General features: G+C 53.3%; 2 protein-coding genes across 8 annotated transcripts; one reads left to right on the plus strand and one right to left on the minus strand.

Moving 5' to 3' along the window:
• Positions 1-333: 333 nt before the first annotated feature.
• On the minus strand, positions 334-18,088 carry MAP3K12 (mitogen-activated protein kinase kinase kinase 12). Of its 4 annotated transcripts, none has more exons than XM_012450332.2 (15): positions 17,926-18,087; positions 6,916-7,089; positions 6,608-6,816; positions 6,097-6,280; positions 5,715-5,906; positions 5,299-5,457; positions 4,992-5,150; positions 4,065-4,173; positions 3,723-3,832; positions 3,433-3,549; positions 3,180-3,317; positions 2,104-2,728; positions 1,847-1,917; positions 1,490-1,763; positions 334-1,126 (listed from the first exon to the last, which is right to left on the minus strand). In XM_012450332.2, exons 2-15 carry the CDS (start codon positions 7,050-7,052, stop codon positions 1,028-1,030), a joined length of 2,583 nt encoding a protein of 860 aa, XP_012305755.1. In that variant the 5' UTR covers positions 7,053-7,089; positions 17,926-18,087; the 3' UTR covers positions 334-1,027. The 4 variants fall into 4 exon arrangements, with proteins under 4 accessions (XP_012305755.1, XP_012305754.1, XP_012305757.1 ...); XM_012450331.3 differs by lacking the exon at positions 17,926-18,087 and adding an exon at positions 10,993-11,044; XM_012450334.3 differs by having other exon boundaries at positions 6,608-7,089; positions 17,926-18,088.
• A 1,676-nt stretch (positions 18,089-19,764) lies between these two features.
• Positions 19,765-24,836, plus strand: TARBP2 (TARBP2 subunit of RISC loading complex). 4 transcript variants are annotated; one of them, XM_012450335.2, is made up of 9 exons: positions 19,765-19,943; positions 20,498-20,667; positions 21,469-21,571; positions 22,153-22,248; positions 22,836-22,908; positions 23,136-23,253; positions 23,564-23,691; positions 24,051-24,252; positions 24,397-24,836. In XM_012450335.2, exons 1-9 carry the CDS (start codon positions 19,891-19,893, stop codon positions 24,552-24,554), a joined length of 1,101 nt encoding a protein of 366 aa, XP_012305758.1. In that variant the 5' UTR covers positions 19,765-19,890; the 3' UTR covers positions 24,555-24,836. The 4 variants fall into 4 exon arrangements, with proteins under 4 accessions (XP_012305758.1, XP_012305760.1, XP_012305759.1 ...); XM_012450337.3 differs by having other exon boundaries at positions 19,881-19,943; positions 20,503-20,667; XM_012450336.1 differs by lacking the exon at positions 19,765-19,943 and adding an exon at positions 20,068-20,190.
• The last annotated feature ends 33 nt before the right edge of the window (positions 24,837-24,869 follow it).

Genomic DNA, 24,869 nt, shown 5'->3' on the forward strand with positions numbered 1-24,869 from the left:
GTGTCTGTCTGACTGGGTTCCAGTTTCTTGGGAATGTTGGTCCTCTTGTTCAGGCTTGCATATTTTAAACTAAAAATTTCACTCTATTGCTCTTAGTAACTTCATTTATAGTCCTCCATAACAAGTTAGAAGGATGTACCTGCTATCATTTATTCCTGTAATTTTAGAAAGTTGGGGCTTGACATTATACTCATTTAGTGAGAATAGATGCATAAAAGTGGAGGGGCAGGAGAACTTGTTCAAACACCTCAGATAAAGTCCTGAGCCCAAGGCTTTATCTTAACCATGTATGGTACCCCATTCATTCATCAAGAAAACCCTCAACAGCTGGGCCTGCATGGAGTGGTTATATTTCAGAATTTTTCACAGGGGTTACAATATGACAGTCCCCACCCCAATCAGGCACCAGGATAAAAGCAAGGACTTAAACAGCACCCCAGTTCTTCAGCCTGAGCCATCACATGCTATCAGTCTCCTAACCTCCCACTGGGCCCTAAGGGCTTGGGCAGAGAAGATAAATGGAGGGACAAAAAAATGAGTTACATTGCCACCTGAGAAATTTCAGAGGGGAGGACCCAGCCTTAGTCTCCCTCCTCCCAAGTGCAAAATGTGTAAACAGAGTAAACGGAAAACAGAAAAGTGCAGTCTAAGTGTTTTCTCTCCTGCCCGTCCCACCCTCCCCATCCCCCCATCTCCCCAGTATTTGGGGATAAAGAATATAAAGACAAGCCTGGCTTTTCTATTGCCTTGTTGCTTGCCGAATGTAAGGAATGGAGTGGGGCAGGAAGGGGCCAGTTTGCCCTTATGCACAGCTATACAGCTATGCCTCATTCATTTCCACAGCTGCCAGAGTCCCTAGAGTTTATCAGGTGAATTGGTCAGGGGATCAGTCTCCCTCAAGCCTGACTTACGGCTGGGACAGCCCCATCTTTCTGTTGATTATGTGGCGCGCATATATATATATATTTATATATATATATATCATTTATATAAATATTTCTCTATGTACATGGAATATGAGTGGCTTTCATGGAGGGAGGGAAGCTGGGGGCCGCAAGGCATCAACGCTGTTGGAGTTGTCCAATTCAGTGCTGTCACAGTCTGAGTCCTCAGAATTGGGAGGGCCCTGTGAGGAAGAGTAGAAATGCAGTGAAATTCCTTAGGGTTCTTTGCTGGGATCATTTTAATAGCCAGTGGCTTACTGATTTTATTCCTTCCAGGTTTCAGTTGCTCAGGCCATTCTCCAAGGTGTCAGACTCCTACTTGTAGAATCCTTCCCTGGCTGCAATTTATAGCTACATACAAGCTACTGGTCAGGCACCACAATAGATGCTGTGTGCTAGAGGCTTCTGAAATTCCACCACATGGATATCTGCTCTTTACAGTACTTTCTGGCCTGTGCATCTGTCTTCCCAAAAGCTGTTAAGACAAGGCATCTGCTTATAGCTCTCCCCGTTCAATATCTGCTTATTGCTGTTCTACCACTCACCTGCTTTCCTCTGAGAAGTTCCTGGTGTGGAATGGGCAGGGAGCTGGGTTCAGGGCCAGGGATAACCTCTGAAGGAGGTGGGTCCAGTGGGATTTCTGAGCCTTGGGAGCACATGTCATCAGATCGCTCATCTGGCCGCTCATCAGTGTTGGTGCTGCCAACTTCAGGTGTGCCACTAGGGGAAGGTTCACTAGCTGTGCCTTCCTCCCCATCTGATGGATTCTCTGAGCTGAAGGTAGATAGTGACTGGCGCATGTTCAGGCTCTGGGGCCACCTACATGTTGGAGAGAGTGGGGATTACAGTTCTGCCCTTTGCAGGAGACAAGAATGCCATTATCTCCTGTACTCGTCACTTACCTCTGGCTTGATGTCAGCTCTACTTCACTGTCCACCTCTCCCTCCTCCTCTTCTGATGAGATGCCACGTTTCTGCAGGAGAGATGGGGGACTGTGGTCAGAAGTGGAAAGAGGCCACTAAGAATCCAGAAGGGAACATAGTTACAAAGGGTGAAGTGGGGAATGGCTTACAATTGAGCATAATTTGGGGGTTTAGACTTGGACCTCAGGAAGAATAAGGAAAAAGGGAAAGAGCTCAGGAGCCTTTGCATACTTTACCTGACTTCGGGTGACGGCAGCCCTGTACAGCAGTGCAGCTGGGGTCAAGTGCTGGGACCCAGCCCGGCTTCCTCCCCGGCCCGAGGTCCCTTCCCTTCCAGTTCCCAGAAGCCCCACACCTTCACCAGGCCCTACTGGTGGAGGTGGCTCCCCTTTGGCTCCCCCAGGTGAATCGGGGCTGGTGGAGCCAGGGGCTGAGCCCTCACTTGGTGGGGTGTCACCCCGGGCCGGAGGTGGTGAGCCAGGATCCCCAGCTCCCCCTGTGGCTCCCCGGCCCCGGGATCCCAGTGCTGCTGACAGCAGGTCTGGGGATGATGAAGACATTTTGCGGAGCAGGAGGTCATGATGAAGCCCACGGAGGGCGGGGGGGCAGGCCTCCCAGGCTGAGGGTCCCCCTCCTAGGCCCCCTGGGCTTGCTGAACCCCCAGGTTCATGGGGTGGCACAGCTGCACGAAGCCCAGGCAGATCCCCACAGCTGCCCTTGGCGCTGGCCTTGCGGTGACGGGTCTTGCCACGGCGACTCCGTCCTGGTGAGGGGGGGCCCTTAGGACACCCAGGAAGCCCAACCCCACTTAGGGCTGCATCTAGTTTAGGGAGCAAAGACTCCGTCTTGAGAATATCTGGTCTGGAAGCAGAGGAAAAGTAAAAAGTTGAGACTGCTGAATTTATGTACTCAAAGCACTCCTTAACTTTGGACACTAAAATACACATTGGCCAGGTGCAGTGGCTCACGCCTGTAATTCCAACACTTTGGGAGCCCGAGGTGGGTGGATCATGAGGTCAGGAGTTCAAGACCAACTTGGCCAAGATACTGAAACCCCGTCTACTAAAAATAGAAAATTAGCCGAGTGTGATGGCACATGCTTGTAGTTCTAGCTACTTGGAAGGCTGATGGGGGAGAGTTCGCTTTAACCTGGAAGGTGGAGGTTGCAGTGAACTGGGATTGTGCCAGTGCACTCCAGCCTGAGTGACAGTGAGACACCGTCTCAGAAAAAAAGCCCACATCTCCCTGCTAAGTACTGCTGCCACTTTGGCATCCCTCTTGCCATACTGGAACCACAGTGTTCGTGTCCCACCTTTTGCTATGGGGTGACAGCTTCTGTGGCACATTCCTCTTCTTGATGAGCTTCTCCATTGTGTTTCCATGCAGGAGGCCCCGGGAAGGGTGTGGCTTCAGCAGGCCTGGGCACCTCCGCTCTAAAGCTTGCTCTCGCCTAAAGATCCAGTCACCTTCTCAGCTGGGCAAATGACCAGGAAGGGGCACCCCAGTCTCCATAGGTAAGGCAGGCACAGCTCCAGGGCTTGGTGCATAAGGACAGGTAGGGTTACCTGAGCAGCTCCCTCTCCTTGAGTTCCAGCTGCAACATGAGGGCATTAAGTTCCATATACAGGTTGTTGGCTCTCTCCAGCTTCCTTTCATAGTGCTCCCTGATGTCCAGGGCATGTCTGCAATGGGCAGAAGGGTTCCCCAAGGTGAACTGGGTTCACCTAGTGCCATAATAGATCTCAGTCTCAGAATTCCTGTCCATATCCTTCCACCTGCCCTGGGGTTGGGTAGGAGCTGACTGGCATAGTCTTTGCTATTTGGTAAAGTCACGTCCCCAAGCACAGGAACTCACCTGAGCTCCTCCCTCCTCCTCATCACCAGTTCCTCTTCTAGGCGATGCAGACAGGTCCCTTCTGACTTGATCTTTTCAAAGTGCAGTTTTACTTCTTCCCGCCACTCTGCCTGGGGGTGGAGAGCAGATGAAGAGTGAGAGTCATCCCTTCACCCAATGAAAGGCTTTGCAGGTTGCCTATACCTGTCAATGTGTGCTGGAACAAAAAGGAGTGGATTGACTCAGCCCTCTAAGAGCCAATCTCTTCAGTCCCACTCAACCCATTTCCCAGCCTCTCTCTCAAAGGGCATCATCTCTGCAAAGAAGGGGAGTTAGGTATTCATTTTCCTACCCACAGCACACCTGGGACTTAAAGTAAGTCTCCTGGGGTGTGGAGAGTACATCAGCTGAGGCAATGTCCAGATGTAGCAGGATCTGTCGGAATGAGGGGCGATTTCGTGGTTTGCTGTTCCTGAAAGGAATGGAGTTAGGAGGAGAGAGGAGAATTTGAGGGAGGACCACGTAGGAATTAGAGCATCCTTTCCCAAAGTGTGTCCTGGAGAATCCAATCCTAGAATGTACTCTGGGACAAAAGAACTTATGGTCAGCTGTCTCTAGGGAATGTTACACAGTATCCATTGGCATGTCAAAGTCCTGCAGTAAGGAAACCTATTGAACCCAGTTATTTTCCAACTTGTCTGTCAAAAGCCTTTTCTGAGTAACTCCATTGAAGGAACTACTTTGGGAAATGCTCAGTGACAGATAAGGAATCTTCAAACCCTGGGTCTAGGTTCCAAATGAGGTTCTGGGGCCCTTTCCTTCTGTGTTCTATGGTTGTCTACTTGAGGTTCAACCAACCATGCTAGTGGTTATGCTGCTCCTTCCCTGTACTTGTATGCACTCACTGGCACTTCATAGCAACCCAGGAATGCAGATATTGTTAACTGTATTTTATAGATGAGGAAACAGGTTCAGAGTGATACCACTTGCCCCCGATGACTCAGCTCAGAAGGTAGCATGCGCCTGGTTCAGATGCAAGTCAAATCTCTGAATTAAATGTACCCCTCCCATTTATTGTTCAGTCCAACCCCTCTTAGTTCCAGATTCTAGTTCCCTGGATCACATCCTGAGTCCTCAGTACTTGGGGAGCCACATCTGGGAGCTCTTGACACCCTTTCTGTTAAGGATTCTATGCTTGGCCGCTTAGGGTTCTAGGTACTGGCTGTCCATCAGTACTGCCATGCTTCACAACTTCTCCAGGCCCAGTATCCCAGCCCAGACCATCCTTACCAGCACTGGCGAAGCAGGATCTTGAAACCATCTGGGCAACTGGAGGGCACGGGCAGATGGAGACTATTGCTTCCCACACCCCAGATGATGGCTGAGGAATCTACGTCTTTGTAGGGGATCTCACCAGTCAGCAGTTCCCACAGCACCACACCAAAGGACCTAGGGATGAGGGGACATCACTTGGGAAGGGCTTCCTCCAGAGGTCCTGGTTGCTACAGGCTCATCACTTGTGCTCAAGCCCTATAAGTTGTCAGCCATCCCCCAGTGCTGGCTACCCACTCTTCTCAGTTTTCAGCCTAGTCCTCACCAGATGTCGACCTTCTCGGACACAGGCTCATTGCGGATCACCTCAGGGGCCATCCAGGCTACTGTCCCTGCAAAGGACATCTTGGTGCTCTTGTCACTCAGCTCCTTGGAAGTGCCAAAATCTGAGATCTTCACCACATCGTCGTAGGTGATTAGCATGCTGGTAAAGAGTGTAGTCAGCTGGGATCCACGCCCCTCCACATACTTTATCTAACTCTGCAGGAACTCTCAGTTTTAAATCATTTGGGACACACAGAGGGGCTCACTACAGCATTCCCGAGGTGGGATTGTCACTTGGAAGAGGTTTCTGAGACGGCCACATGGACCTAGGACATGGTTTGGAAGCGGGGAGAAGGCCACACTGACTTGAGTGGGTCACCTGCATGCCCATCTGTTGCTCCCTGCTTGCTTACTCACTTGGGTGACTTGAGATCCCTGTGGATAATCTTGTGCAGGTGCAGGTAGTTCATGCCACCGGCGATGCCCATGGACCAGTCAACCAGTAAGGAGGGGGTAACAGGGCGGCCAGCCCGCAGTACCTCATACAGCTGGCCCTGGGCGCAGAACTCCATGAGAATGCAGTAGCAGGGAGCCTGGGTGCACACACCCCTGGGAGCCAAACAGTGGTATGAAGGCCTCAGCTGGCTCAACCTTCACCTGATTGATACCTGGAAACCCCATTCCCACCCGTTCCGCCTAAGGGTCTCCTCTGGGAAGGATGGGGTAGGTCCCACTGCCCAGGAGGGTACCAGGCCTTAGCATAGTATCCCCACCACCCAGCCCCTGCCTTGGACCTTACTTGAAGGTGATGATGTTGGGGTGCTTCAGCTTTCGCAAGTGCTTGATGTCGGTTTCTTTGAGGTCTCGCACCTTCTTCACAGCCACCTCCTCCCCGTGGAAACGCCCCAGGAAGACAGCACCCTGGGCCCCTGAGCCCACCCACTGCAGGTCCAGGATTTCCTCAAAGGGGACCTCCCAAAGGTCTGTGGGCAGGAGGCACAGTGCCACAAGCCTCAGAAAGAGCCGCACTCAAGGCCAGGAAAGGGGGATAGCATTGGGTCGGCTGAATTGACTTGAGGGTGAGGCAGAAAGGTAGCCAAAATAGGCAGAGAAGGTGGTTCGAGGGGACAGGGAAGGAATGAATGGGTGTCTTTAAAAAAAAGCTGGGAAGCTAGAGGCTGATGGATGGCTAAGGGACTAGGGCTGGGGCATGGGGAGGGAAGGGACCATTGGGTGACTTTAGTGGAGCTGACCAACCAAAAGATATTGGGCTCAGGGCAATGGGAGGTTCCCACAAGGATGTGACCTACCTTCCTGCTGCTGCTTGTGCTCAGTGGAGTAGGCTTTGCCAATCATGGTCCAGACAGGGCGCAGACAGCCAAAGAGGCCTTCAAGGAAGCCACTGCCACTCTGGCACTGCAGCCGTACCTCGTCAGCTCGAACTCTGGATGCCCGACTCTCAGGTGACCCAGCTGCTCCCCCTGGGCCCCCTGCATCCTGCTCATGTAGCTGCAGGACACTGTTGGCAAAAGGCTCAGGGGGCGGCTCTCCACCTGGGGAGGGGCTGGGCCCTCCCCCACCCTGCCCACCAAGGGGTACCACATCTCGAAGTACACACTGGGTAGGTGTCAGATCCTTCTCAGGAGTGCAGTCAGAAGTGTCTGGGTCCAGCTTGCGCATGGATGCCTCGCTTAGGGTAGACACAAAGCCCCCAAAGGAAGGAGAAGGTGTTCGGGTCTCATGGAGGCAAGCCATCACCTCTGCCCCCTGGTATGATGGTGAGCACTGGGCCCTGTGGGAACGAAGGAAAGAGGAGCTGTTAAAGCCCCAGTGTGTCCGCTCAGGACACTTACTTCAGAGGCACAGATTGGAGTGCTGGGCTCACAGTAGTCCTGCTGGAGGTAACACCTGTGGCTCACCCTCAGTTACCCTTCCCCCTCCAAGTTTCACCTTGACCCATCTTAGGAAATCTGATACACCTGGGCTTCCTCTCAGGCATGTTAGTAAGGCAAGTAAGTAATAAGTATTCTGGTATTGTACCTACATATCATTCTCAGGTAGACACAAGTAACAGCCCCACCTCGTACACACTGGTAAAATATGTCTCAAATTCAAGTATAATCATAACAGATGAGTTCCCCTTCTCCCTGTAAGAGGACTAATTCATTGCTGCAGCACATTTTTTTCATCTGAGACTCAGGCACACACAACACGAGGGTCTCACATTTACACCTTTACCTCAGGGTCAACCTGAGGTACACAGTGGTAACACCTGGACCTCCCTCACATTGAAGCACACACAGGATGCTGGTAGTTCAGGCACCCTCAGACAGCATTCTTTTTTTTTTTTTTTTTTTTTTGAGATGGAGTTTCGCTCTTGTTACCCAGGCTGGAGTGCAATGGCGCGATCTCGGCTCACCACAACCTCCGCCTCCTGGGTTCAGGCAATTCTCCTGCCTCAGCCTCCTGAGTAGCTGGGATTACAGGCACACGCCACCATGCCTAGCTAATTTTTTGTATTTTTAAGTAGAGACCGGGTTTCACCATGTTGACCAGGATGGTCTCGATCTATTGACCTTGTAATCCACCCGCCTCGGCCTCCCAAAGTGCTGGGATTATAGACGTGAGCCACCGCGCCCGGCCCAGACAGCATTCTTGAGCTGCCTACATACAGATGATGCACCAGGCCTCCCACCCAGGCACTAACGTATGGTACTATTGAGGCCCTCTCAGGAGCATTCAACTCAGGTGAGAGCCTCATTCTAAGACACATTCCTGGGCCTCTCCAAGGTAAATGAAGGTTGTAACCACAGAGTTCCGTGTCTCCCCCACCCCTGCACAGGTGGGGAAAAAGGCAGAAACAGCCAATGGGGATGCAGACACTGTCACAGAAGGCCACTGCTTCATCCCCCTTAGCCCTCCCTTCAGTCCAGTGGCTCTCCCAGGGGTCAAACAAGGTCTTGTTTCCTCTTTCCTCTTCTCCATTGCCCCATCCCCTCTTCCCTAAACCATGACCTAGCTTTCCAGGCAATGGAGATTTGTCCAGTTCATAGCTGGGTGCTATTTAAAAAGCAACTATTAAAAAACCTGAATCTGGCACGGTGTGTTGGCTCATGCCTGTAATCTCAGCACTTTGAGAGGCTGAGGCAGGTAGATCACTTGAGCTCAGGAGTTCGAGACCAGCCTGGGCAACACAGCAAAACCCTGTCTCTACCAAAAGTTAAAAAAAAAAAAATTAGCCGGGCATGGTGATGCGTGACTGTTGTATCCCAGCTCCTCTGGAGGTTGAGGTGGGAGGATTGCTTGAGCCCAGGAGGCAGAGGTTGCAGTGAGCCACTGCACTCCAGCCTGGACAACAGAGCGAGACTCCGTCTCAAAAACAGTAATAAAAAAAAAAACCTGGATTCTGGACTTGCTTCTGCCACTTAATGGCTGTGTGACCTCAGGCAGGCTGTAGTTGAGCCTGTTTTTCCAGCTATACAAAGGAATAAACTGGCTGTCACTCGGGCACAGCAAACCCTTCATCCTCCACCAGACTTGTCCAGAACTTGACACCAGGAGCCATCCTGGTCTCCCAATCACTCCATACTTGTCAGTTACCAAGTCCTGAGATTTGAAGATTCCCGAGAAAAAAAACATCCCTCTAATTGTTCCTCATAGCTAGTAGGGCCCTTCCATGAGCCCCTGCGTTAGTCTGGAAATAAGTGCCATACATTCTGAATTACAATGTGGGAGGGGTGGCAGGAATCTCCACATGCAGAAGGGTTCAGTAGATAATGACACAAGCATACAGGGTGGCTAGGGAAACTCTGATAGTTCTTATAATACTTAATTTCCAGGACTTTCCATGGAAGACTTTTTCCTGGGGGGTGAGGGCAGTAGGCCTGGAATCTGCATATTTAATAAGCACCCTAGGTGATTCTTACAGCTGGCACATTTGTAAAGCTCTGACCCAATGCATGCTATTTAGTCCCAGTGTTATTGCCTTAGTTCAAGCCTCATTAGCTGTCCTCACCTGGCCCGGGAAGACTGGTCTCCAAGTGCCCTCCTTACCCCCAATTCTCCACCCAGCACCTTCAGAAGGATCTTTCTAAAACAGATTGGGGGCTGGATGCGGTGGCTCAAGCCTGTAATCCCAACACTTTGGGAGGTTGAGGCAAGGGGATAACCTGAGGTCAGGAGCTCGAGACCAGACTGGCCAACATGGTGAAACCGCATCTCTACTAATACAAAAAAAAAAAAATTAGCCTGGCATGTTGGCATGAACCTGTAGTCCCAGCTACTCAGGAGGCTGAGGCATGAGAATCACTTGAACCTGGGAGGCGGAGGTTGCAGTGAGCCAGGATCGTGTATTGCAGTCTAGCCTGGGTGAGAGAGCAAGACTTGTCTCAATTAAAAAACAACAACAAAAAATGGGCCAGGCATGGTGGTTCACACCTTTAATCCCAGCACTTTGAGGGGCCAAGGCAGGTGGATCACTGAAGCCTGGAAGTTCCAGACCAGCCTGGGCAACATGGGGAAAACCCATCTCTACAAAAAATACAAAAATTAGCCAATTGTGGTGATGTGGGCCTTTAGTCCCAGCTACTGAGGAGGCTGAGGTGGGAGGATAGCTTGAGCATGGGAGGCTGAAGCTGTAGTGAGTAGTGACTGCACTACTGCACTGCAGCCTGGGCGACAGAGCGAGACCCTGTCTCAAAAAACAACTGCCCCCACCAGCACCAGAAGAATCACTTGAACCCGGGAGGCAGAAGTTTCAGTGAGCTTCCACTGCACTCTAGCCTGGGCGACAGAGCAAGACTCCGTCTCAAAAAGAAAAAAAAAGATAAAGGTTTATTAAGTATGTTAGCTTCTGTTATAGGTGCATTAGCACTTTGCATATTTAATCCTCTAAACTGTAAGGCAGGCATTATTATCCCGTTTTACAGACTAAGGCATAGAGGTATTAACCTGCCCACAGTGCCATAGCTATTAAGAAGCTCAAGCTCGGCGGGGCGCGGTGGCTCATATCTGTAATCCCAGCACTTTGGGAGGCCGAGGTGGGCGTATCGTTTGAGCTTGGGAGTTTGAGACCAGCCTGGGCAATATGGGGAGAGGCTGCCTCTGCTAAAAATACAAAAAATTAGCCGGGTGTGGTGGCGCATATCTATGGTCCCAGCTACTTGGGAGGCTAAGATGGGAGAATCGCTTGAGCCCGGCAGGTGGAGGTTGCGAGCCGAGATTGTGCAGTGCATTTTAGCCTGGGTGACAGCAAGACTGTGTCTTAAAAAAAAAAAAAAAAGGCTCAAGCTTCACCCCCCAGCCTGGAAGGTGCTTCTCATCTCTTTATCCTGGTCTCATTTTATCCTGCACATCCTTCTTTCCTGATCCGCTCTAGGTTAATGCGTCTTCTAGGCTGGCACAGCCCGGCTATGCTTTCTCCATCATGGCTCCCATTATACTGGAGCCTGTACAGCCTTTAGAGTGACCACTTTGCATCACAAGGGAACCATGGCTTGCAACAGCACCTGGCGTGCAAAGGGTGCTCGGTAAGGTGGAACCAGGGCTCTACCCACCCGGAGGATTGCCTTAAGCACCGCACACTCTCTCTACGCCCGCACACACATTAGCTCCCTGAATCCTCAGAAGAACCAGGTGAAGGAAGTATTACTGGTCCCATTATATTCTTGAGAGAACTTAGGCCCAGAAAACACACCTCACAGTGAAGTTCAGCTTCCAAATCCCCAACATATTCCACGCGGTATTTGTGACTTCACGAGGTAAGGTGTAGATTGCAATGCAAATTACAGACAAACACAGACCAAGTAAAGTGCCAACATATGGGAGAATTTCGTTTGGAGGACCTAAGTGAGTTTGCCTGCCCCCCTCCACCTCCCACTCCGCCGCAGGCCGGGGCTTCGCTTCTGGACCACCCAGAACCAAGGTCCAGGACTCTGGAACGCTCTCGCCTGGCAGGCCAGGAGGGAGGGAAGGCAGTAGTGGAGAGCTCGGGGAGGAGCTGGGGCCGCCCTCTGGACCGCTTGCCCACCAGCAATGGAAGGCCGAAGTCAGAGCCGCTCAAAGTGGAGAGGAAGGGGTTACGGCCACAGCGCCCCCTCCCCCATTCCGACCTCCTTCCTGGCCGTCACGTGGCGCATGGCTGGGGCGAGGGCCGGGGCGGCGGAAGAGGGTGGTCCGGGTGGGGAACGGGAGGGGACATGGCCAGCTAGGGGAAGCGCTGGGCGCTGCGGCGTAACCATGACGACTGGGCCTGAGGCGGCGCGTGAAGTCACCAGGACAAGATTAGCCCAGGGTCACGTGAGCGCGACGCGGGGGTGGGGCTGCGCCTGGGCCCCGCCTCTGACCTGGGTTGGCCCTGGTGGCTGGTTGCGGGGATTGTAGATGCGGACCCCCACCCAGCGGTCTGCCCCATCTGTGTTCCCTTCCTTCCCGTACCTTCCCCTGCCCCCGCATGCAGAGAGATCTTCGGCTGAGGCGTCGGGTATTGGCAGTAGGGGACTTGTGGGGTTGGCATTGGGGGTGCAGTGCCACAGGGAAGGAAAGCAGGAAATGAGAGAAAGGGAGACAGGGCACAGAAAAGGCGAAAGGCACAGCTAGGGAAGGAGGAAGGAGCCGACGTATACAGACACCGGAACAGCGTGAAGCGGAGTCAGCCCCGAGAAGGATGGCTTGAAAAGCTGTTTGGAAAAGCAGAGGAGGACCCTGAGAAAATGGAGATGAAAGGGGAGTGAGAAACACGGAGAGCATCCACCTCCTTTTCTATCTAGAAGCTGAGCTTTGAGTAGGCACAACACCTGGCTTTTTAAAGGAATTTTTCAGCCGTCATCTGGTTGTTTGACGACTAGGTGGTTTAGTCATAGAAAGGGGGACATGCTCAGAGACACTTGCAGCCAGCCGAGCCTCCCTCCAGTTCACCAGGCTTCCCTAGAGGCCCGTCTGGTATCCAGGGCCAGCAGCTGGGGAGAGAAGGAGAGAAGCCATTTCACCTGTCTGTCTTTTAGGGTCGTGGGGATAAGAAGTAGGAGATGGGACCAAGGGAAAGATCTCAGGCTAATGACAGCTCTTCCAGATTGACCTGGAGTGGAGGGAAAACTGCTGCCCCTGGGAGCTATAGTTTTATAGAGGAACTGGAGATTACACACACACACACACACACACACACACACACACACACACACACGCTTTCTGTTTCCTTTATTCCTGACCTGCCAGCTGTGTCCCACTGCCCCCTGGCCGGGCCTTGGCGCCAGGACTTTGGAGGGGTGTCTAGGATGGCTGGGAGCCCCTGGCCCAGACGTTCAGTCACCCTGGAGGAGGGGAGCTGTCTCTCCGTTATCAATTATGCAGAACCTGGGGGAAGGGCAGCAATGTGACAGGAGGGTGGGTCTCTGTGTCACTCACTCTGTCAACCACATCTACCAAGTGTTGATGGTGCTTCTGCCTCACATTGGGTGAGGGGACAGAATGGTCTCTAAGCCACACATCTACCAGGGGAGGAGGCTCTCTGGCCACCCAAGAGGCCCTAATTCAGTGCTTTGCTGGTGGTTCCAAAGTGCTGCATAAGTCGGCAACAGGGTAGAGTGGGGTAGGAAATCACCCCCATTTATCCCACCTTCTAGGTTCTCTGACCTGAGATTTTGGAAGCCTGTGGCAGGTAAACTCTGACTTCTCTCTAGCTCCTTCTTGTCTAACAGTAGAATGTCAATACCAAGCTGTTTGGTGGTCTTAGGGGCTCAGTGCAGAGGCCAGGCCATCTGCCTTAATCTTGGGCTCTCACATTGAGTGCTCTCCACTGTCTGAGACCTCATTTTTTACTCAGGAAAAGGAGGACGATTCCCTTTCTCTCGTGAGTGGGGGTAGGGAGGGGAGTCTTCAAAGGGAAAGGAGACCCAAGGCTTTGGAGTCGTAGTTCCACCTCTGCAAGCTTTGAGACGCTGAGAGGATAAAGGATTCTGACCACTTGTGGCCATGCCTCCTGTCCCCTTGGCTTCAGCTTGTATTGTTTTTGAAACAGGGTCTCGCTTTGTTGCCTAGGCTGGAGTGCAGTGGCACGATCACGGCTCACTGCCTGCAGCCTCAACCTCCTGGGCTCAAGTGATCCTCCCCCTTCAGCCTCCTGAGTAGCTGGGACTACAGGCACTCACCACCATACCAGGCTAAACTAAAAAAAAAAAAAAATTGTGGAGACCATGTCTCACTCTGTTGACCAGACTGGTTTCAAACTCCTGGGCTCAAATGATCCACCAGCCTAGGTCTCCCAAAGAGTTGGTGTTACAGGTGTGAGCCACTGTACCCTGCCCTGCAGCTTGTTTTTATTTTCCTTTTTGACAGGATCCATGGTCCTGGCCCCAGGGTCCCAAGATGAAAAGAACTGTAGCTTTTCTTAGTGCCCTCATGAGAGGTTCCCCTGAGAACTTGGGGGAAAACGAGATCACCCCTAAATTCAGGTCCTCAGCCCTATACCAATCAAGCCCTGAAACACCTAGCTGCCATACTTCTTCCAGTAGGGTGGATGGTGAAGGGGTTTAGGGAAGGGAGGGACAGTACTGTTTAGCACAAAAGAATCTGCAGCTGGGCTCTGTGGCTCATGCCTGTAATCCCAGCTCTTAGGGAGGCAGAGGTGGGAGGATAGCTTGAGCGAGCCCAGGAGTTTGAGACCTGCCTGGGCAAAATAGCGAGACCCCATTCTCCACAAAAAGGAAAAAAAAAAAAAAAAACAAAACACAAAAAAAGAATCAGCTTCAGATTTGGAGAGATCAGAGCTAGAATCCCAGTTCTGCCACCAATTAGTTTAAGGACTATAATCTCTTTGTGGTGCCCAACCCTCCCTTCTGGGGTGGTGAGGTTAATTAAGTAAGATGGTAGAGGGGGTGCAGGGAGCAGCCTTCTTGCTTTGTCTTCCTGGTTGGCTGGACATCAGGTCTTTCCTTGTGGATCCTGGAGAGGCTGTCTCTTCTGTCTGACCAGAAAAAGGGAGGCTTGGTCTCCAACCTTCTGCTTTCCCAGAACAAATGGCGATTTCAGGTTCCAGTAGAACCAGGTCACAGTGCTCGTGATTGTGCTGGAGTTCCTGGTCATTCCTCTACCAGATCACCAGTCCCTCCTCTGTAAATCCTGCCATTCTGTCTCTTCTGGACTAAGGGGGAAGGCCTGCTTTTCTGCACCCCATCCTCACTCCCTGACCAGTTATCTCTGGAATCTGCTCTCTTAAGCAGCTACACTGCTCAGATCCTCCCTTTTGATCATGTGGCCCTGGATCACCCCTCAGCTTTACCCATAGAGGCCTCGGGGAAGGGAAGGGCAAGAGCAGGGCAGGATGGATCACAGGAGTCCCTCCTACCTAGGACCTCAGATGGACCTGGAAGAAGTTCAGCGGATGTTAACAAATAGTTCCTCAGCTGGATGGGCATTTTTAAAAATCTGGGGCTGAGTGTGGTGGCTCATGCCTGTAATCCCAGCACTTTGGGAGGCCGAGGTGGGCGGATCATGTAGTCAAGATTTTGAGACCAGCCTGGACAACATGGTGAAACTCCATCTCTACTATAAATACAAAAATTAGCCGGGCGTGGTGGCGCACACCTGTAATCCCAGCTACTCAGGAGGCTGAGGCAGGAGAATCACTTGAAACCGGAAGGTGGTGGTTGCAGTGAGCCAAGATTGTGCCACTGCACTCCAGCCTGGGCAACAAGAGCAAAACTCCGTCTCAAAATAAATAAATAAATAAATAAAATGAAAATCTGGAAGAAAAAATATCAAAGTATAACAACAGTTTCTAGTTAGGTGGAATGATGTGTGTTTTAATTTTCTCCTTTAGGTTTACCTATATTCTTAGTATTTCAGTAACAACTTTGAATTGCTTTTAATGTAAGATATAAAATTTAAAGTGTAAAAGAGAAAATAAGATTGATGGACTGCTCATGCATTCCTGTCACTTAGCTTATTAGGACAGTTGTGCTGTAGGGAGAGGGCAGGTGGTGGAGGAGAGAACACAGGCCTCAAAATCAGAGTGGCTTGCTGAGGACTTGTCTCTCTGCTCCTGGCCAGTTGGGTGACCTGGCCTGAGACTTCTTAACAAACCTCAGTTTTTTCATTGCTAAATGGGGACAGTGATACCTATGTCACACAGTGCCAATGCAGTATCTAATGTGGTGGTAAGAACACAGGTTCTGGCCGGGCGTGGTGGCTCACGCCTGTAATCCAAGCACTTTGGAGGCCAAAGCAGGCAGATCACCTGAGGTTGGGAGTTCAAGACCAGCCTGACCAACATGGTGAAACCCTGTCTTAAAAAAAAAAAAAAGAACACAGGTGGTTCTGGGTCACACAGACCTGGGTTCAAATCCTACGTCTTGCCACATATTAACTTTTTTACTTGGAACAAATTACTTAAGTTTGAGTTTCCTCCTCCATCAGAGATGACGATAACACTATCTCACTCAGTCTTGTTAAGGTCATTATTAAGACAATCAAAATAAAGTTCTTGGCCTGGGACCTGGCACACAGGAAGCTCTCTATAAGCATTAGACATATGGAAGGTACCTAACACACAGTTGTAAGTCTTTTATGAATGTGATTCCCTTCCTTTCTTTCCCTTGTTCTCTTTCTCAAAGCAAGTGCCAGTAGGGAGGGTACAGGTGGAAAGGGAGGTGGAGAAACAAGAGGGAAAAAAAGACCAAAGAATGAAGAAACCAAAGGGCAAGGGCTCTATCCTGAATGATCTTTAGCCTCCTCTGGAATCTGGTCACTGTCGCAGTCTCCTCACCTTCCCACACACACATATGACCCCAGTCCTTCTGGGAGCCAATGAACCAGACAGACTAGTTGTCTATGTGGCCAAGGCCCTCATGAAGCCCCTCTGTCTCCTGCTAGCATCATCTCAACAGTATCCTCCTTCTTCCTAGTATCACCTCAGTCAACAATGTGAGTGAATGGGTGAGTGGTGGGTGTGAGGGGGCAGACATTTTCACCTCCCTGGAAGAAGCATGGCAGCTGGGGGTCCCAGGGCTTGACTGGTACACAGTTGAGGACCTGAATATAGGGGTGATCTCCAGCTCACCCTAGTAAGGACTTCTTATGGGGCTGATTCTCTAATTCCTTCTTTATCTCCAGATTCAGGCAGGGGAGGGGGAGGACTGTGCCTGATGACAGTCTGGGCCATGAGTGGTAGAACTGAGGGTCCTCTTCCTAGCAAAGCCAGATCTTACCACATTGTCACCACCAGGGGAAGGCCTGGGGAACAGAAATTGGTTTTTAGAAGGGTTCCTTTCCTAGGTTTCCTTAACCTAGGAAATCCTGAGCCACGTCTAACTTTTTACCTCCTCGGTCCATAACGGGGTTTCATTAGGGATGGACATTTAGCTGGTGTCTCTATGTTGAGAGGTGGGGTTTTCCCAAAATTACCTCAGTTGACAATGGAAGTGAGTGGATGAATGGTATGCTTGAGGGGACACACTTTTTTTTTTTACCTGTGTGAGATAGGAGGGAGCGGGGCCCTAAAGCTCAGAGAAACATCAGTGTCAACAGGAGGGCTCGGGGGCACTTGAGTCCTTTCCTTCCTAAATCCTTTCTGCTAGCCTTAGCTTGGTATGACCCTCTGGCTGAAACTCAGAGCTCCTAGAACAATGGAGTCCACCCTGAGAACTGTAAGGGAAATGTGTTTAGAGGGATGCACTGACTGTAACTTGAGAGGACTCTGGGTGGGGTGAGGAGACCTCATGTGCGTTCCCTCCTGATTGGAGGCCACTCACCTACGCTCCTCTGAAAAAGGCAGCACATGAGGCATCTACAAGGTAGGACTCCTTCCTTAACTCTAAGGGACTTCTCACTATTTCCTCCCACTGTCTACAGAGCCTTGACTCTTCCCTCCTCTTAGTCAAGGCCTTGGTTACCAGCAAGTCTCAACTCTTGCTTATTTTTAAGCCAATGAGTATAAGGAGTGTTTGTGGGAAAGGGAGGAGGTTTTTGGAGGGCCTGACTGGGGGAGATGGGTTAGGGGAGCCAGAGGAGATGGAGAGAAAGAGGAGGGAGAAACCCATACGTGAATGGGGGAGGCGAGGATGCAACAGCTGGATGGAGGTGAATGCCACAGCTGGAGGGGATTATGAGGATCACAGCTGGAAGGGGAGGGGGACCAACGCCTGGGCATCCAGGAACAAGTGCTCTCTGACTAATCTTGAGGTCCAGCCTGCTAAGTGTGTGTGTGGAGGGAGATGGTGGGTACATCAGTCCTTGCCCTTCCTTTCCTTCCCTGGAGGGGGCCAAAACTCTCCCTCCTCCTTCCCTCTCTCCCTTCCTGAGGATGAGTGGGAGGAGATGTTCTCTTGCCCTCTGTCCTTTACGTCTGTCCCCCAATCACCCTCCACACCACCCCAATACGGTCCTTTCCAGCTCTGGAGGCCCTTCGTCTCCAAGCTGGGCCGCGGCATCCCTCGGCTCCATTCCCTTCCTTCCCAGCCCCACAGGCGTCGGGTCCAGGTCCCCAGTCCCTCCATCTACACAGCTTCAGCATCCCCACGCCACCACCCCGCACCAGGCCACATCTGCATCCCGACCCTCCCTCCACGCTCGGATCCCAGGACCCGGACCCATCCCTGCCCCCCACCACCCCCCCACAACTCGGCCAGGCTCTCACCTCGGGGGCTCCGCGGCCGCAGCACAAAAGGCGGCGCTGCTGCAGCTCAGCTCCGGATGCTGCTCCCGCCTCCTCCTCCTTCTCCTCCTCCTTCCCTCCTCCCCCCGCTGCCCTCCACCGGACCCGGGGCGCTGTCACAGGCGATGCTCGTGCGGAGTCCGCACGGGTGTCAGCCCCAGCTTTCTGCCCCCACCCCCCGACCCCTAGCCTCGTCCCAGCTCGGCTTGAACTCCCGCTCCTTCCAGGGCCCCCGCCCCTGGCCCCCCGGGACGGACACGCCCTGAGCGGGGGATGCTGCGATGGAGCCGCCGGCCTCTTAAAGGAGCCCGCTGTTGCCATCCGGCGCGCTCCAGGTTCGTCCCTGGCCCGCCTGGGCCCCGCGCCTCCCTGCTGGCGGTACCCTATGAAAGTCCCACCTCGGGCCTTAGGCTGATTCCGCAGGAACCCTCTATGACCCGTCCTTTAGACTCCTTTCTACACCGGAGAGAGCAGCCCCTCACATGGGATCCCTAGCACCCTGGCATTGCTCCCCCTATCATACCGATCTTGCCAGCTCTCCTTCCCTTGATTGTCACCGCTCACTCCAATTTCACCCACTTGGAATTCACTCAGCTCTAGGCCCCATCCTCCTCCACTGTTCCTGGATGACCCCTCATTATCATTCCAAGATTCCTCTGGATCTCCAACCCAACCCCGGCTCAGAGTAAGATATTTCTTGACCCGTTCTCAGAAGACTCATTAGAACCTTTTTTTTTTTTTTTTTTTAATGTGATCTCTCTCTCTCCAAGGTCACAAGATTTCCTTTAGCCCAGTGGTTGTGCGACTTTCGGGGAGGAGGCAATGGGGCTCTAGGACTAAGAAATAAGCATCTGCTCCTGTACACCCAGATCAGTTGATTAGTCTTAGGGCGGCCAAAATTCACTCCTGCTCTCTTCAGCTGAAAGACCCAAGACTCACGGCAGAGGGAAAGAGACCACCAGGTGCCTAGTCCTTCTAATCCCATCGTCCCACTATAACCTGATTATCAGGACCCAGAGGTGTCCTGGCCAGTGTGAGGGAGGTTCACTAGAGCCGCTCTAAAAAGGCTTACAAAAGCAGCAAAACCTGAAGGGAGGTGAAGGATAACCTAGAAAAAGGAAACAAGTTCTGCGTTACGGAGGCCCAGCAGCCAGGGGCTTAGGCTGAGGGTTGAGGGGACTGTCTGAGACGGACTTGGACCTGCACCAGCTCCAGCGCCCTGCGGAGGCAGAGATTGGTCCCCTCCGGTGTCTGGGTAAGGCCCACCCTGACTGCAATGAGCCAGGATCCGAAGGCAGCCTCCCCGGGCCAATCACAACCTTCCTTTAACAAGGAGGCGGGGTCAGGGGGGCTGACTTTTTCTTGTCCCCGCCCGTTTAGTCGAAGTAACCAATCTCAGTGCACCTAGAGGAAGTAAACGCAACGGGAGTAACCAATTACGCCGCTAAGCTTCTCGTGTGTGCTTGACCCTGCCCCTCCAGCTGCGACAAAGATGGCGCGCAGGCTACTGGGTTCTGTAGTTTTCTTGGACTCCAAAAGGCCCCGTGCCCGAGTTAGTCCTTACCGCCTCCTGGCTTTCACTCCGCTAGTACGCATGCCCACAGCCTCACTGCACGGGAGACCAGGGGCGCGGAAGGAAGGAGGCGGGACGATATTACAAACAAAAAAGTACGGCCTTCTCGGGAAGCGACGGCGAAGGGCCCGCCCCTCCCAGAAGGCGGCGCAGCCTGCCCAGGCCAGCCACGCGGAGGGTTGTGGGGCGGATAGCTCCCCTCCAGATGGAGGCTCATGAAGTAGGGTGGGCGGGGGACTCCATATCCCAGCGTGCCCCGCGGCGGGCCCTACCGGCCGCGACTCCGGGCTTGGCCCCGGCCCTAGCTCGTCGGCGGTGTATTGGGGCGCGCGGAGGCTACAGTCACGGTGGCGCCCGCGGGGACGGAGGAGGGAATGAGTGAAGAGGAGCAAGGCTCCGGCACTACCACGGGCTGCGGGCTGCCTAGGTGAGCCGCCTCGTACCGATCCCTTCAGGGCGAAAAGCGTGGGGCCGTGCGGAGCGGGTAGCAGCGCGGCCCCAGCATGCACCTGGCTTGAGGGTTGTTCCCGGCAAGCACTGGGGCAGTGGGCAGTGGTTCCCGGCGTGCACCGGGGCAGTGGTTGCTGCCTCCAGCTCTAAATAGTTTGGGGTTGGCCCGGTTCCCAGACTGAACTGGAACACTGGGCTTTATGCCCCCACATTCAGTGCATTTGGTGGGTACTGGGTTCCTGGCTTGCACTATGTCAGGGGGTATGCATTTTCAACCTGCACTGGGGCACAGAAACGTGCCTACCTTAACTGAGGCAGGAGCAGTGCATTCTTCCCCCCTTGCTTTGGGGTAGTGGACCCTACTTTTCCAGCCTGCACCTCCACTTGGAACCTAGCCAATGGATGCTAGACTGCTTGGGGTTCCCCTGGACCCTATGTCCCCCATAATATGCCTGGGTCTGGTATGGCAGTGCTTGGCCAGGTGGGTGCAGAGAGGGGAGGTGTGATGAGGGTCTGTGCCCCTTCCCCCAGTATAGAGCAAATGCTGGCCGCCAACCCAGGCAAGACCCCGATCAGCCTTCTGCAGGAGTATGGGACCAGAATAGGAAAGACGCCTGTGTACGACCTTCTCAAAGCCGAGGGCCAAGCCCACCAGCCTAATTTCACCTTCCGGGTCACCGTTGGCGACACCAGCTGCACTGGTGAGGAAGGCTTGGGCAGCCTGGCTGGGGTGCGCATTCGCAGTTCCCCATGGCTTTGTTTCTTGGAGTCTCTGTCTTCACAGTCCTCTTCAAGACTAGTGAGGGAAGGAGAGCTTTCAGGGGAAAAGCCACTGACTGGATTGGGAGAACAGGGTTGTGAGAAGGTAGGTAGGACGTGGGAGAGTTAAAAGGAGCGAGCAGGACTGCCACAGTGATCTGGCGGATCCTCATCATCCTAGAGGAAAAGTAAGAAGATAACTGAAATCCCAGTGGAATATTTGGGGGAGTGAGTCCCTGGCATGCTGGGCTCTGTTCCAGGTGCTTAACCAAATTCCCATTTAATTTTAAACCTCAGTCTAACCAGTGATGTAGGTGGCAGTATCCTCCCCACCCCGCCCGCCCAGGTTGAACATGAGGAAACTGAGTATTTGAGATAGTAAATGGCTGATGCACGGTCACGTGGGGCTTTTACTCCAGAGCCTACCCTCTCTTTTTCCAGCTATTTATTGAGGGAAAAGAAAGTGCTTTGCAAAGGAAATTAAGGCATTTGAACTCAGCAGTCCACCTAAGGCGTTTGAGCTCAGAAGTCCTGCTCGGCATGGCTTAATTCTGGAAGCTAATGGAAAGATAAGGGCTCTTCCTTCCAGCAATTAGTAAAACACTTCCAGTCTTCAGCAGGGGGAGGTTGGTCAGAGGGGGCTTGATTGATTCCCTCTGGCTGTGAGAAGAGAGGCTGTGGGATGCTGGTTTCTCTCCTGTCCTTCCAGTGACCTCCAGTATTGCCCATGCCCCCTCTCTCAGGTCAGGGCCCCAGCAAGAAGGCAGCCAAGCACAAGGCAGCTGAGGTGGCCCTCAAACACCTCAAAGGGGGGAGCATGCTGGAGCCGGCCCTGGAGGACAGCAGGTGAGGGAGGAACTGAGGCATCCCAGAAGCCCTTCGAGGAACCCAGGCCCTGCACCACCCCCTCTGCTCCCAGGCCTGGCCTGGTGACACTTAGTCACCCTGACCTGGCCTCTTCCTGAGAGTCCCTCTGGACCTGAATAGGGTCTTCCAGGGCCTCTGCTGCTATGAAGAATTCTTGGGGTGGAGGGGTTGGTTAGCTCCATAGAGGGGTTGTGGCAGTAGTTTGGGGCCTGGGTTAGGGAGGGAGAGGGGTAGAGGCTGAGACTAAAGGGAGTTGCTTCCCACCATGCCTCCTTGTTCTAGCAAGATGTTCTTCCTCCACACGCAGCTCGGAGTTTGTTGCTCCTTGGTTCTTGGGTACAAAGAGACCCTCTTCTCTGAGACCCGCTTTTCTCGGTCTTTTTGCCAGTGTTTGGCAGCACAGGATCCCAGAAGGAAGCTGTTGGTTGAGCCTCCCTGATCCTTTGGCTCAATTTGGAAGTTCTCTTAGGGGATGGGCAGGTCAGGAAGACCTGGGTCCCCTACCCCTCTCTTCCCCCTATACATGGGTGTGAATCAAAGGCCCCCTTCCCCTCGGGAAGTTCTTTTTCTCCCCTAGACTCTTCACTGCCTGAGGACGTTCCGGTTTTTACTGCTGCAGCAGCTGCTACCCCAGTTCCATCTGTTGTCCTAACCAGGTATCTTGTGTCCCCTGATTGCCTGAGGGGGGTGGAGGAAGGGATTCTGGTTTCTGGCCCCTCAGTCCTTGGACCCAGGCTGGTCAAGCATGAGGAAGTCTGAGAATAAACAGAATGGAATAGGTGGGAACCAGAACTTGAAGAAATCACACCTGCTGGTAAGCTCTTGGGACAGGAGGTCATTTATTTTCAAATAGCCTTATGGATGATGTTCCACCATGTTTAAGGGGCTTGCAGCCCCGTTTTCTTCTGGGTTGACCGCATGTCATTTCTGTGTTTGAGACCCATCAGGCACTTCTGGGACTGGAAGTACAGCCCTTCTCCCACTGTCCTGGCTTAGATGATACCCGTGTTCCAGAATGGAAATGGGCTGGGGCCTGGAGAAGGCCTTCCTTGAGTGGGAGGGGGAAGGAAGCCAGCTAGAGCAGGAAGGAGCAGCCTAGACGTGTGGACAGACAGCTGCCTGCCGGGTGGGAATTGGGAGATGGTAGTCGGGAATCTAAAGCAGTGGTTTGGCTGGAAGCTCATGGGCAGGCTTGGATGGAACCATTCAGCTCAACTTTGGCCCTGCGTCCTTTTTCCTTCAGGAGCCCCCCCATGGAAATGCAGCCCCCCGTCTCCCCTCAGCAGTCTGAATGCAACCCCGTTGGTGCTCTACAGGTGTGCCCCATCCCCATTTCCTGTGCATGCCTGTCTTCCCTTGAGCCAGGGGCCATGAGGGAGGGTGGTATGTGGTTGGGGGCGGGGGCGGTTCCCGGTACTGAGGCCCTTTCCACTCACCTCTCTCCTTCCTCTCACCTAGTCTGAGGCTCCTGCTTGGGGACCAGTATGGGTGTGAGAAGCGTTTTTTTCACTCAGCCTCATGCACCCTGTGTCTCCCTTCCAAGGAGCTGGTGGTGCAGAAAGGCTGGCGGTTGCCGGAGTACACAGTGACCCAGGAGTCCGGGCCGGCCCACCGCAAAGAATTCACCATGACCTGCCGAGTAGAGCGTTTCATTGAGATTGGTAACTGGGGTTCTCACAGCTCCTCTCTCGCAGCACTCTGGCCCCAGCCCCAAAGCAGCTCCCAGCCTCACTCTGGTACAGCCCTTGCTCTCTTTGCTTCACAGTCCCTGGTGCAGCCCCTTCCTTCTAGTTTCTTGGCACCCTGTCTGGCCCCTTCTCTCTGGCCGACCAGGTTCTCAGGTGCATGGGCAAGTCTTGAGTTCCCCTTTCCAGTTGACATTCTAGGGAGACCCTCAATCCAAGTATGACCTGGGTGGAAGCACTGGGTCTGTGGGGAATTAGAACCCAGCAGCCCTCTCTCCACATGCAGGGAGTGGCACGTCCAAAAAATTGGCAAAGCGGAATGCGGCGGCCAAAATGCTGCTTCGAGTGCATACAGTGCCTCTGGATGCCCGGGATGGCAATGAGGTGGAGCCTGATGATGACCACTTCTCCATTGTGAGTGGCCCATCCTCCATGCCAGGGCAGGGCTCCAGGGACTTGGGTCTGTGACTCAGCAGTGAGCCTCTCTGGGCCCTAGGCCTGCTTCTGCCAGTTTTCCTACCAGACCCAGGGTTCCTGGGGCCGACTCAGCTTTGACTGTAGGCCCGCTCTGTAGTTCTGTTACTGGGTTGAGGAGGGATGCCTGGCCATGTGGCCTGGGGCCTGGTAGTTAGAAGGGACCATGTGGGGATTGACTTGGGGGAGGCAGGCTGGAGGAAGCATTTTGTGCTTTTTTCTCCTTTGACGTCAAACGTCTGAATGCCTGGGTCCCACCGTCTCTTGCCTCATCTTTCTCACTGTCCCCATCTCGTCAGGGTGTGGGCTCCCGCCTGGATGGTCTTCGGAACCGGGGCCCAGGCTGCACCTGGGATTCTCTACGAAATTCAGTGGGAGAGAAGATCCTGTCCCTCCGCAGTTGCTCCCTGGGCTCCCTGGGTGCCCTGGGCCCTGCCTGCTGCCGTGTCCTCACTGAGCTCTCTGAGGAGCAGGCCTTCCATGTCAGCTACCTGGATATTGGTATGGCTGGCTGGGGAGCAAGCCAAGGGTGGTGGGGGCTGGACAGGAGCAAGTAGAAGGGGGTGACGATGATGTGAACGTACCCCTCCCCCTCAGGGCTGCCTCCCGCCCAACACTGCCTCCTTCCTCTCTCTTGCTCTCCAGAGGAGCTGAGCCTGAGTGGACTCTGCCAGTGCCTGGTGGAACTGTCCACCCAGCCGGCCACTGTATGTCATGGCTCTGCAACCACCAGGGAGGCAGCCCGTGGTGAGGCTGCCCGCCGTGCCCTGCAGTACCTCAAGATCATGGCGGGCAGCAAGTGAAGCCCCAGCTGGACTCATGGATGCGCACCCTTTGCTCCCTGCTCTTCCTGCCTCTGGGCTCATGTATCTGCGCAGCTCTGGTACCCTCTGTGGGTGCCATCTCTACCTCTGACACAGACTGCCTGCCTTGAGGCAAGAAGGCACAGGGCAAGGAGCCAAGGACCACAGGGCCTCAGCCAGCCCAGGATCCGTCCTCATTTTATTGGTGATGATGAGTGGGAATGAAATCAGGGGGCTGTCTACTAGAGCCTGGAATAAATATGCTGCTTTGTGGATTTTTAAGCCCTTCTCTTCTGTTTCCCTGAGCCGTATGGA

This window comes from Aotus nancymaae, unplaced genomic scaffold (genome assembly GCF_030222135.1).
Source record: "Aotus nancymaae isolate 86718 unplaced genomic scaffold, 86718_ANA_hifiasm-v0.15.2.pri h1tg000016l, whole genome shotgun sequence".
Classification (NCBI taxonomy): domain Eukaryota; kingdom Metazoa; phylum Chordata; class Mammalia; order Primates; family Aotidae; genus Aotus; species Aotus nancymaae.

Bases quoted from the DNA above. Each gene is read 5' to 3' on its own strand.
- TARBP2 (XM_012450335.2), top strand. From the start codon at position 19,891: ATGAGTGAAGAGGAGCAAGGCTCCGGCACTACCACGGGCTGCGGGCTG. The intron at 19,944-20,497 runs GTGAGCCGCCTC...CCCTTCCCCCAG, and splicing joins ACGGGCTGCGGGCTGCCTAG to TATAGAGCAAATGCTGGCCG. The intron at 23,254-23,563 runs GTAACTGGGGTT...CTCCACATGCAG, and splicing joins AGAGCGTTTCATTGAGATTG to GGAGTGGCACGTCCAAAAAA.
- MAP3K12 (XM_012450330.3), bottom strand. From the start codon at position 11,027: ATGTTGGGGATTTGGAAGCTGAACTTCACTGTGAG. The intron at 4,174-4,991 runs GTAAGGATGGTC...CATTCCTTTCAG, and splicing joins ATCCTGCTTCGCCAGTGCTG to GAACAGCAAACCACGAAATC. The intron at 1,127-1,489 runs GTGAGTGGTAGA...TCTTCCTCACAG, and splicing joins AACTTCTCAGAGGAAAGCAG to GGCCCTCCCAATTCTGAGGA.